We start from the raw sequence: 12,847 nt of genomic DNA on the forward strand, positions 1-12,847 counted from the left end.
CAGGCAAAAGTTATCTTCCTCTAATACTGATAATAGGAAAACAGTAAAAAAAACCCCAAAACAAAACAAAAACAAACCCAAACAAACAAAACCACAAAACATAAAACCCAACTTGCTTGGAAAAACCCAGTAAACTTTGAAAATCACTGTGTGAAGTATTTGTCAATGAAGCTGATGTACAGCCAAGCTGCCCTCACTATTGCCTTTCTCAAACAGGCCAAAGGCTTATTTTAGGTGTGTTTAGAAAGTCACACTCCCAGCCCAAACTTCATAAAATTATTGGTTTGTTTATAAAAATAACTTTCACTGAACCTCAGTACAATCCTTTCTCCAGGAGTTTTCCCAACCTCCAATGCACTTAGCTCAGATGGTTTTCTGAAAGCACTGTGTTTTATTAGTTTAGAGATAAGAGTTCTGTGTAGCGTTTTTCCTTACATTTGTTCAATCTCTCCTGAATTTCACGTGAAATCCTGCACTCACACCATCCTTTGGCAAGGAACCCCAGGAGGTTGCACCCATACTTTGAGGAACTCCCCTCCACTCCCCCTTTTTGTGTTCTGAACGAGGTTCCTTGATCTGATGCTCCCTTCCAAATCTTTCTACTGGAAGATGAACAGATAACTCCTGTTGACACTCTCTATGTCATTCAGTCAAAAAATTCTGCCCACACCGTACCTATTTCTAGCCTAGTCTATTGTTCTGTGTTTCTGACCTCATTCCCAGGGTGCACACTCCACTGTTAGTAATGTAACTTGAAAGCGTAAAGTATAGCAAACTGAACTATACCGTGGCAATTAGTGGGGGAAAATCCACACTGATTATTTCTTCCTTGACAGTATTTTTCAATAAAAAACTGTACTTTTTCTCCACTAAAGACATCTAGTAAATATATATATATATATATATATATATATATATATTAAAAAGTACTTGGAGGTCTCCACTGAAAAAAGAGGGAAAACAAAGGAAAACACTGAGCCTTTGTTGGTTTAGTTTACCAATGCATTTCTAGTCAAAAATCCCAAAATAATAGAAATCTGTGCTCTAAACAAATTTCTTGCTTAGTTCACAGGCAGAAAGTTTGTCAGGACTAAAATGATCCCTTCCTTTCTTAAACTTGCCCTGTAATACAATTTATGGAGGCGTTGTAATTCTGCGGGGGGAAAAAAAAAAAAAAAACAAAACAAAACATTTGTGAGAGACGACAGGTTAAGATTTGGGGAGGGTTGTTATTATTCCAGCTTGCTTAATGAAGTGTATGTGGCAGAGAACATAAGGAAACGGCGTGGGTGCCATTCCGCATTTAAAAAAAAAAAAAAAAGAAAAAAGCTGGCGAATTTTAAATCGAGGGCAAAGCAGGGGAAGCTGTCTGAGTTTCAGTATCCACAAGGGAATTAAAAAAAAAAAAAAAAAAAAAAAAAACAAAAAAACAAACAAAAAAAAACCCCACCACCAACAGATTCCCGGTGGAAACTAGTTAAATATTCCCTCCACCTCCCTCCTCTTATTCATTCGCTCCGATCCTTTCAATCGGCGGGGTCCCATGGCGACCATCGTGGGAGAAAAGCATCCTCTCCAGCCGCCGCGCTCGCCATGGCAACCGGCACGTCAGCGCCGGCAGCCGGGCCCTCCCTGTGTCCCCTCGGTGTCCCCCGGTGTCCCACCGTGTCCCCCGGTGTCCCCCCGTGTCCCCTCGGTGTCCCCCCGGTGTCCCCCCGGTGTCCCCGGCGCGGCCGCGCCCGGCGCTGTCCGCGGTGCTGATGTCCCCGACGGGGCGGGAGGAGCGCCCGGTTCCTGCCGGGGGGCGGCCGCATGATCCGCATCCCACATGACACAGAAAGGAGCCGGGCAGCGGCCACCCCACGGAAACGTCATTTTTTATCTCTTCTTTTTTTTTTTTTTTTTTTTTTTTTTTTTTTTTTTTTTTTTTCCTTCGGTGAAGAAGAGGGGTGGAATGCCCCGTGCCTCCCCTCGGGAGGCTTTGCAAAGAGCTGCGCAGACCTGGAGGGAGACCGTGGTTCCCAGCATGACCGGGACCTTCCCAGACGTGGCTTCACTTGGGAGAACCAGCAGAGCAGGGAGGAGAGCGGCGCCTCTGGGGTTACGCTTTGGAGCAGGTATGTGGATGCAGGGCAGGGCTGGAGCTGAAGGGGTGATTCTCCCTGCGGAGGGAAACGACGTGGTCTTTTCCAGTAATTTACCTTGCGTGTATTTACTTATGTGCATTCGAATCACTCGGGGATTAGCCAGGAGGGCTCATTCCTCAGGAGAAAATGTTCTGTGGGGCTTGAATTTTAAGCTTATTCTGCCGAAAGCAGGGAGCGTGTAGAATTGCTGCAGAAAAACTCCCTATATTTTCAGGACAAATCTGTATTCTCTCTATTTATATTCATTATCTTTTAATTGTGTCACTTATTTGTTTGAAACAATCTCCTGACATCATCAGTTCGGTGAAAGCAGAGAATCACTTTATGGCAATGGAGCAGACTGATCTGCTCCTCTGGCTTTTTTGGTCTCTAAACACATTCAAACAGCTCCTTCCTGCCTCGTGTTATTGCCATAGAACAGCTGCTTTTGAATTTTTGTGATTAATTTGAAACCATCCTTTCTGAAAGCGCCGTCTCCCTTTTTCCAAGCTGTGCCTCGGTGCAGCTACTCAGGGAAACCCCACAGGCAGAGCAATCTCATAGCCAGCACAGGCAAGAGGGCTGCTCTGGTTTAGCTAATTCAGACACAGACTCTCTTAAGAATGCACGGCAATATTTCTCATTTATCCAGCTGGCTTCCAGCATGTCAAACAGGATGTTGGCTCCACGGAGAAACGGGGAAGCAAAGCTGCCTTCTGCCTTCAAAGGGTCGTTCGTGTGTATGAGGCAGGATTCAGAGCCGGTTCTTTCTGGCAAAGGTTCTCAGATGTGGTTCTTGCAGGTTTGTTGTTAAAGTCACTCTTAACCTCTTAAACAAGGGGCTTGGTTTGCAGGAAGACTGGTTGCCAACCCAGAGGCATCCTTAAAAGCTTATTTGGGTGCCTAAATACGTGCTTTTTGGAAACTTGATTTATGAGGAAGCTTGATTTCTGATTTATTTTAAGCGTTCTGGTCTCAGATGAGTCAGTAAGGGGAGGAATCTCTACACCTCAGACACATTTGGGGAGCTGTGCTGCTTGTCTCAAAGTAAGAGCTTGCAGAGCTGTGCGGTGCAATTCCCGCACCTGGGTCACACCATACCACCTCCATCTGCATTTTCCTTTGCAACCCCACCGAGTACCCTCCCTGAGGTGTTTAGCAGAGAGGAATTTCAGTCAGACAATGCGGAACAAACCCCTCACATCCCCAGGTGGAGTCTGCTTGCCTTCCCCACCAGTTCTCCCAGCACCAAAACACGATGCAGCCCTTGTGTGTTTGGGATTTCTGCATTCCAGCAGCTTCCATCTTTCCCTAGGCTCTCCCTCTGGCAGGCAGCAAAGAGTTCTTGCAACTGGCACCCTGTCCATGAAGGCATCTCCAGATCAGGGGCTATCAGCAGGCTGACCCCTCGCCTCAGTGCCTTCTCCTAGGCTTTTATCCTCCCCTAGCCTTGCCCAGCAGAGACACTCCCTTCCCACAATCATCTCCACATCAGATTTCCAACCCAGCTTTGGGCTGTGCATGGCCTTCAGCCCTCCCAGCTTCTCCAGCCAAGCTGGAAGGCTGAAGTGCTCTCACTAACGGCCGTATCCCCCGGCAGAGGCTCATGGGAATGTTGTTCTCCTGCTTGTGCAGGTCTGCTCCTCTTAATCCCACCAGGTGAGTCCTCCTGGAAGCATCTCAGGCATCCCTGGTTATAAGCCACCTCTGCCACCCCACTCTCTGTGCTCTGTGAGCACCAGGTCCATGTTGCCAAGCAGGGTCAAGAGCCACGTGACAGGATCTCCTGCATCCCAGCACAAACGTTCACACCGCTGCCAGAATCCTCTTGCCACATTCACGTCTTGTGTGACGGGAAGGCATTTTTCACAAGATTTCCTGTCAAGAATTCCTTCCTACATAACCTTTTCGCACAAAACCAACATTAAAAAAAATATCAAAATCCCTCTGGTTCCCCTAGCAGGGAGAACTCGTGCTCCCTGCTGGTGAGAGGGTGAGCTGTAACACTGATTCATTTTCCCTGCGGGGGAGAGGGTGAGAATTTCCAAGAGATGGGCAGAGAAACCAGCCAGGGATGAGATTCACCACCATTCTGTCAACACCCACCACGGCAAAGCAGCCCTGGTAAGCACCGTGCTCCTCACATCAAGCAGGAGAATGTGCTGTGCTGTGGGCAGGGATTGGTGTTGCCAGAAATTAATGCAAGCCCGTGGGAGAGAGCATCGATATTTTTACCTCTGAATCAGGAAAGGGTACAGCTTAGCCATGCCCAAGGACAGACTCAATCCCCATTAGGGAGGACAAAAACCCTCCAAAACTGTATTTCAAGCTTCTCTACAGTCTTTTTGGACAATTCCAGTAGGTGGAAGCTGTTGTGACAGCAGAGCTGGAAATTAGGTCAGTCCTTCTTCTGCTTCCTCCCACTTTTTTTGTGCCTCTACAGTTAGACTGGGCACAGATCTGGGTTCTGCCACCATTTTTAGATAATCATTTTTAGACATTTAGGGCTAATCTGGAGTTTTGCATACTGATCCCAGCAGCAGGAGGATAAAATAAAGCCCTCGAGCACTTACACCTGAGGGGCTGTCCTTTAGGGGCAGGAGTTACATCTCTAAGAAGAGACTTGCAACCATTGTGTACCTGTCTGTAAACAGTGTGGTGCCCTCTGAGGAGGTGAGGGTGTCTGTGTGGGTAACACTGAGCACAAATCTGGCTCGTATTTTACCACTGCCTGTACCTGGACCAGAGCAGGATGTTGGGTGTAAGAGGACTCTGCAGCTACAGCAAAGGCTCCTTCTCTGTGCCAACAGAGAATAAACATCTCAAGGTTTAGGTGCAGGAATAATTATTGGGTTTTAGCAACTTACCCCAGGCTGATAGACCTGCAGTGATTTCTTCTAAGTCGGTCTTAACCCCCTGCAAATACATGAGAAAAATTCTCCAGGGGTGGGGGAAAGCCATTGCTCCCAGAACATTTAAAACCACAATGAACTTCAGGAGATGGCAACACCTGTTAAGGAGACTCACCCATAATGCAGTGACTTGTGACTTGTGTGCGGGTTTGAATCCTGCTTGCCCATCAGGCTCATCCCTTGTGGAATTGCCCTTAACCCAGGGCTCCAGGCCACAGTCGTCACTGAGCTGACAGACCCAGAAGGAATAGACGAACCCTGTTCTTGTCCCAGTTACCTACTGCATGTCTCACCCCTTGCTAAGCTCAGGTAGAAGGATGAGGATGAAAAAGGATTCTTCCCCAAGCAGCCAGTACAAGAAATACAAGAAATAAAAATTGATTCCAAGCCCAGCAGTTGTTACAGTAGTATACCCTTGTCCTCAGTTTTATTACCTTGTTAAAACAGTCAGAAAAGAGCTTGAAGAGTCAAAGGAGGTTGATGGCTGAGAGTCTGCCTGGGTGCCCTGAATTTCCTCCAGCATACAGCAGATATCCTTTAGATGTGCTGAAAATTTGAACATTTCCTTCTTTAACTTGATTCCATCCATATTTCCTGCTCCCATGACCTCACCCCTCAGATCCTGATGTAAGATGCAAAAACACAGGTCAGCTCACTCAATCAGTTCAGCTCAGAAGCTTTTACCACCAGCTGAGCCGTGTCCACACCAGCACTGAGCTCCATCCATGAGCCAATCCATGCTTACAGTCATGTCATCCTTGGTTATCCACGCTGCAGGACAGGGATCTCCACCAGCTGGGTGAAGCAGGAGAGCAGGCAGCAGCACGTGAGATGTGGGTAGGGACCTCCAAGGCTTCGCTGCACTCAAAACATGTTATTCTCCTGATGAAACAGGGGCAGCCGTTTCCTCTCTCCACACACTGGAATGCAGAGAGGGAGCAGGAACACACTTCACCTCGAGTGGTTTTCAGGCTTTGCTCAGAAGAGCTGCCCAGAGAATAGAAACGCCTTGGTAAGAGGAGCAGGGCACAGAGCTGAGCAGTTTTATGAGCACCAGAGCAGAGAAAAGGGCTGGCAGGGAAACTCTGTGCTTACAGAAGCGTGTGCATCCACATTCCTCCTCTGGAAGCAGGAGGATTAAAGGACCTCGATGCGCGCAAGGCACCGCTGCACAGCAAGGGACAGAGAGAGAATAAAGCACTGTGCTCTTCCACAAAGGGGTTCCTGCACTGGAAAAACGCACAGGGCAGTTCATTTGAATTTAGGCAGGGTGGATGTCACCTTCTAGCATCTCACAGCCAGATAAAAGCCCCCCTCCCCCACTCTGATTCAATTTATTCACACTTCGAAATGTTGATTACACCCAGTTAGATGAAGCATTTCTCTTCCAGCCTGGCAGCTTTTCCCGAGATGCTCTCCAGAGTGGGAAGTTTATGGAGTGAATGAACAGCTTAATGCTTTTGAAATGATTTGCTGGGCCAGTGCTTGCCTGGTGTTTTGCAGCTATGATGCAGAGAGGTAAAACATTGAATGAAAAAGCCCCTCTGCTAGCGCTTAGGTCAAGTGTTATACAATGATCTGCTTATTTAGCTGCATTTCTAATCCTGAAAAACACTAGCTGGGAAACAAAACACTTTTTCTTTCTATTAAACATTTAAAAAAAACCATTTACTGAATTCCTTTGGTAGTCTTATTAGGTTTTGGTCTCCCAAATTGCAATGGGTGCTGCATTTTTAGGACAGTGAACATGAAAACACACAGTGACCATGCCTTAAGGGCTTGTGCAACAGCCAAGTATATGTGGCAGCGATGTCATGAAGTTCTTGCGGCTCAAATAGTTAATCTCTAAGTAACAGATCTGTTTTGGAGAGCTGTCATCTCAAAATGGAGCTATTTGGTTTCCAAACTGCAAATTAAGGTCAGTAAAATGGAACTGTGGCACCAGGAAATCCCTCTTCAATGATTATGAGTCATCTCGCATGCTCTTTCTTTCCCAGAGCTAATGCACAAAAAAAGTAGGGCTCTAAACAGGAATACAGAAAGGCCTCATACGAGTTTTAAAAGGATTCCCACTCTAAAATGCTTGAAAGACAAAGTGAGAAAGACAAAGTGGAGTCTGCTGAATCCATGCAGACTCGTAATTACTGGAAAGCAGCCATTCAGGTCAGTATTATATTGGTTTAAAGGGAAAATTAATACAAGCAACTTTGTTAACTAAAAATGTAATTAGGCTTCACCTACTTGCTATACATAAATTTTACTTGTGCTTTTAAATTTTTTGCTTATGGACCTTCAGGGCAGAGGGAGTTGACAGAACTCATCAGAATTCTCAGTGACCAGGGTTCCAACATCCACTGTTTTTTATGGATCTGATATTTGCAAGTTGAATGGTTCACTAACACTTAAACCATATTTTGGCAAACAATGCAGACCTGGGAATTGGGGATAAATGACATACCAAGTCATGGTATATCCAGTTATTTGCATCTCAGACCCATAAAGAGTTGTGCCTATGCAGAGCTTTTTATGATTTCCTTTTGGAGCATTACTGATAATGTTCAAGTTTCCACTATGAAAAACAGAATCAAAAACACCAGAATTGCTCACTGAAGAAAAATATATGCTGGGCCATAGTTACTCAGGTTCTTAGTACTAAATCAGGGCATGATCCTGATCTCAGTGCCACATAAGGAAAATAGGCTTGAATAGAGATCACTTAAAACAAACAAAAAAATTTGTTTCTGGTCCATTTGAAGAAAAAATTATCCATGACTAGGAATGCATGAATCTCAGAGTATAGTGATTAATCAGATGGCATTTTACTTTCTTGAAAAATAAAACAAGCAATTGCTGTACAACCAGTGAAATCCTAGGCTCAAGTTAGTTAAACTCCCTACAATTGCACCTACATTTTCAGTGCGCTAAATGACCTGGGAGTTTTCCAAAGTAGAATCAAAAAAATTCAGCATTCATCGCCCCTCTGTTTGGCGCCTCTCCTGTTCCACTGGCAGCAAGGAAACCAGCACCCCACAGAACCAGCTGTGCTGAACAAGGGCAGCTCTTCCCACCCTCGTGTTGCTTCCTCTGCCAGCAAAGCTCCAACACAAGGCAGTTGGATTCACCCCCTGGAATCCTCCTTCCTTTGGACACCCACTGGTTGCTCTCCTTTGGGGTCACACACTGTTCTCTGCCCAGGGCTCCTCAATTCCTGTCTTCTCCCAGCCATGTTTGCAGGTAACCCAACCTCTCCCGTGAGCAGTGGCTGGGCTGACTCTTAGGCAAGATGCATCAGGAAAGAAAAAAAAAACAGGTCAGAAAGATATATCTGGGCACTACAACCCCGTAACTATTCTGGGGTCTACCCACCGGCAAAACTGAACATGTCAGACATGGACAGCAGATTTGGCTCACAAGGAGAAATATCATGAGAACAGTGTTAGAAAGTCTGCCTGTCTCTAACAGCTTAGAAAGGCCATTTCATTCTTGTACCAGCTTTCCACTGCTCTTCAGTACTGGTCAAGACAGTTTATCTGATTATTTTTCTCTGAAGTTTAATTTGTACAGCTGGCTATTTTTAAATGGCACATACCTCTGCATGACAAGAAGGGAAATTAAGGGAGAAAATTATCCCATAATCTTCCTTTCTGTCTAGTAAATAGGCTCCACGTGTATTATTTTATTACAGACAATCCTAACAGGTAATTTAGCAGGTTGCACTGACAATGCATCCTGCCACTCTGCCAGCCACAGCCTCCCAAACGCCTTGCCAACTGCTGGTGACAGCAGGATTCCTCCAGGAAGTAGATCAATCCAAAGGAGGGTGGGGAAAGACTTGCAGGAACCCTCTGAGAAATCAGGAATCATCTGCCAGGCAAAGCCGCTAAGAAAATGATGAGGGAAGACAACTAAGGATAAGGGGAAAGCCAAAGCCAGGCAGCACCCACGGCTCCCCAGCAGAGGAGGGGACAAGGGGCAATGTATGAGCTGCTGATAGTGTCCCTTCACATGGCACAAACAGTGTCACACTAATTCCAGGCTCTAAAAAGCTAGAGGAAAAAAAATCTTGTATAACCACACCAAGCAATTAATACAGCTTTTCTTCTTCCACACCTGACATTTTTTTGCACTGCATTATTGAAGGGGACATGCAGAACAGCACAAAGGGTGACATCCCAAATTCAACCAGGGGCTCTGTGCTTTCAGGCTTCACTCTGAGTAGGCAGACAAGGAGAAAATAATAGGTGATAGATGCAAGCCCAAGTAGGCACAGCAAAAACCATCAGCGAAGCATTGAAAAAAAGCCCATCAAAAAGCAAACCTGGGAATTTGGATCACTTGGAAAGCTGAGGAGGATGGTGGTGGGTTTTTGAGCTTGTTTATTTGGCTTCTAGGATGAACTTTCTGATCTTCTGCTCATGAATGAATGCTGATTTATCTTGCACGTTATCAAGCCCTGGAGTTCAACATTCTCACAGCAGACCCATAGAAAAGACTTTGTATGTCTAGTGAGTAAAAGGCTTTGCATGTCAGGATGATGACTGAAAGGACATCAGACAGCAGCAGGGTGTTTGCATATGTATAGCCACTAAAACTAGCTATTTTTCCATTTTATCCCTACCTAAGACCAACCCAACCATCTGGCTAAACTCAACACTGGAAAATATCTAGCAATATAGGCACAGAACAGGAGACCACACCCATCACATTTTGTGGTGAGCCTGCCAGGAGAACAATTTCACACAGGAAATACCCTCAGAAAAACCACTGTTCACAGGCAGTGACATCTGACAGGTGATAGGTTTGGTGTCACCAGTCGGGGACATCGTTATCCCATGGACAAGAACAATGGCTCAAAGCGCGTACCCCAAAGGCCTCTCACTGAAGGGCTCCCAGAAATTCAGCTCACTTCATCCACAAGGCTCTAAGGATCACCCAAGATCAAAACAGGCATTCTTCCAGAGGTGGGGCTGGTGGTGAGGGTGCTCAATCCCAGGAAGTGTCCTTGGGCAGCGGCCCAGCCCCAAGGCAAGGACTTCCCACCGCAGACATCCTGCTCCAAGGAAAACCACACAAAAAGGGGGCTGTAACCTGGGCTGGTCAGGGCTTGTGGACATACACGGTAATGGTCCTGAAATTACCTGGGGACCCTCTGGGTTGACCAAGGGGTCCTGCCCTTCTCATCCCGCCATGAAGGCAGAGCTGGGGTCATGGTGCACATGGCGCAGATGTGGAATGGGTCTGTGAGGAACAAAAGTGAAAGGGCATGAGCGGGCAGGAAAGGCTGGCAGCCACCTCAAACCAGCCAGGGAATGGGATGGGATCCCCTGGACACAGCCTGTCATATCACCAGCTACAGTGGAGCCCAGAAGCTGTATTTCAGTGTTAGCCCAGAAATACGGAAGTCACAGTACGTATTTCTACTACTGAGAATATTCTTTTGTAGGTTAAGATGGGCTTTTCATACACAGCTGTTCAAGAGAACCTTTTCTCTCCTCTCTCTCTGCAGCCTGAGCAAAAGACATGGCTCACAGCATGGATAACAGCAGTGGTCCTGTTCTCCTCCTTACCTTGCTGCTGCTGAACATGAGCAGTCCCAAAGCCTCCACCCCTCCTGCTGACTGCGAGGTGGCAGAACCTCCACCCCCAGGAGCCGGCTCCAGCAGGAACCACTCGCTGGTAGAGTACGGGCTGAGCCCGGGGGAAATCGCAGCTGCCAGCGTGGTTTGGGGAGCGCTGTGGCTGATCTCTGTCCTGGGAAACTTCCTCGTTTGCTTAGTGATCCACAGGAGCAGGAGGACACAGTCCACCACCAACTACTTTGTGGTGTCCATGGCCTGTGCAGACCTGGTGAGCAGCGTGGGGAGCGCGCCCTTCCTGCTGCTGCAGCTGAGCTCCGGGCGGTGGATGCTGGGCAGCGGCGTGTGCCGGCTGGTCAGGTACATCCAGTACCTCACGCCCGGGGTCCAGATCTACGTGCTCCTCGCCATCAGCGTGGATCGATTCTACACCATTGTCTACCCCCTGAGCTTCAAAGTGTCCAGGGGGAAAGCCAAAAAAATGATTTTGGTCTCTTGGCTCTGGGGTGCTCTGTTTGCATCACCGGCCTGTTTTCTCTACGGCTCCAGCAGTGACCACCACTGCAACTTTTTCCTCCCCAGTTCTTGGCAAGGATCTGCCTACAGTATCATCCACCTCCTCCTGGTGTTTTTTATCCCATCCCTCCTCATTATCCTTTTTTACCAGAAAGTCATTAAGTACATTTGGAGAATAGGAACGGATGGAATGACTGTCAGGAGAACAACAAACATCGTTCCAAGAACAAAAGTGAAAACCATCAAGATGTTCTTAATGTTGAACTCGATGTTTCTCCTGTCCTGGCTCCCTTTCTTCACGGTACAGTTGTGGCACCCACAGGAAACAGACTACAGAAAGAGCTCCTTGCTTTTCCTGGCCATCACCTGGATCTCTTTCAGTTCCTCAGCCTCTAAGCCCACCCTCTACTCCATCTATAACGCAAACTTCAGAACAGGGATGAAAGAAACTTTTTGCATGTCTGCCATGAAATGCTACAGAAGCAATGCATACACCATCACCACCAGTTCCAGGATAGCAAAAAAAAATCACGTTGGTATTGCAGATATTCCAGCTACAGCCAAAAGTGTCGCCAAAGACTCCACCTATGATGCTTTTAACAGAGAAGCCAAGGAAAGAAAACTTGCCTGGCCTATTCCATCCAATCCCCCAAATACTTTTGTCTAGTGGGCTTCATTGTTTTGAAAAGTTACTCTGTACCCTCAGAAGAAGGAGTTTTCTCTCCTTTCGAACCAATGTATAGCTACATATTTTTAATCCAGCTTTTAGTGGGTGGGGGGAAAGAGATGTTTTATTTTATTAAATGTCTTGGGTTTGATGCATTTGTTCTATTTCATTCTGGTTACTACATTCTGCTTTGGGAAACTCTTCTCCCAGAATCACAAGCAGTGCTTCTCTGCCAAACGAGGGTCCCTACACTCTCCATATGTCTATATGGGGGCCCTGTTGGCTTCAGCCTGATCCCACTGGCCTCATCAGTGACAAAATTCCCACTGGCCCAGCAGGGTCAGAATTGGGCTAGTACTGGATGCTTCTGCATCTTTGTCCTTGCACCTCTCTGGAGGTCTTGTGGTCTAAACCACCCAGGAAAAGTCCCCTCCTCGGTCTCACCTTCCCCAGCCCCTCAAGCTCCTTCTACCCCAGACTGGTGCACTCACCCAGAGGTGGCACAGCTGGGGAGAAGAGCTGCTGAGCAAAAGGGACCATGTCTGTGCTGGGCCTCCTCACATCTGAAACTGGCTGTGTCTCCTGGGCTGCACTGCTTCCGCTGAGGCACGGCTCTGGCACCTGCAGCAAAGAGTGACCTTTTCCAAACAGGAGCAGGAACCCGAGCTCTGTAGTCCCACGCTGGCCTGGCAGCATTTTCCACTGTTTGGGCATGGGCACCTAATGGGTGGAGGACACAACCTGCAGGGGACCTGTGGCTGCAGGTGGAGCCCACTCCTGCTGCTCTTTCTGTGCCAGCACAGCAGGAGAACAACCCAGTGGGAACGGCTGGGTCTTCAGCCCTGCTGGGATGGGGAATGACAGTGGAGACCAGGGGGAGAGGCAGGAGCTTCTTTGCAGGCCCCTGTCCTCTCCCCGAAATGTTAATGAGCTCATGGGAAACAGGCACTGTGCATGGGGGACATGGACAAGTGGGCCTGGACACCTTGGATCCTGCTCTTGAAGGATGTGCTCTGGAGGCAAACTGGGCTTCCTCCCTAGGGGATGTAG

General features: G+C 47.4%; 1 protein-coding gene across 1 annotated transcript; it reads left to right on the forward strand.

Moving 5' to 3' along the window:
• The first annotated feature begins 1,985 nt into the window (after positions 1-1,985).
• Positions 1,986-11,904, forward strand: LOC120752016 (probable G-protein coupled receptor 19). Its single transcript, XM_040062628.2, has 2 exons — positions 1,986-2,117; positions 10,545-11,904. The coding sequence occupies exon 2, from the start codon at positions 10,559-10,561 to the stop codon at positions 11,795-11,797; it is 1,239 nt and encodes a 412-aa protein (XP_039918562.1). The 5' UTR covers positions 1,986-2,117; positions 10,545-10,558; the 3' UTR covers positions 11,798-11,904.
• Positions 11,905-12,847: the final 943 nt, after the last annotated feature.

Source organism: Hirundo rustica, chromosome 4 (genome assembly GCF_015227805.2).
Source record: "Hirundo rustica isolate bHirRus1 chromosome 4, bHirRus1.pri.v3, whole genome shotgun sequence".
In the NCBI taxonomy this organism is placed as follows: Eukaryota; Metazoa; Chordata; class Aves; order Passeriformes; family Hirundinidae; genus Hirundo; species Hirundo rustica.

What these genes read in the sequence shown, in the direction of transcription:
- LOC120752016 (XM_040062628.2), top strand. Translation starts at nt 10,559, where the DNA reads ATGGCTCACAGCATGGATAACAGCAGTGGTCCTGTTCTCCTCCTTACC.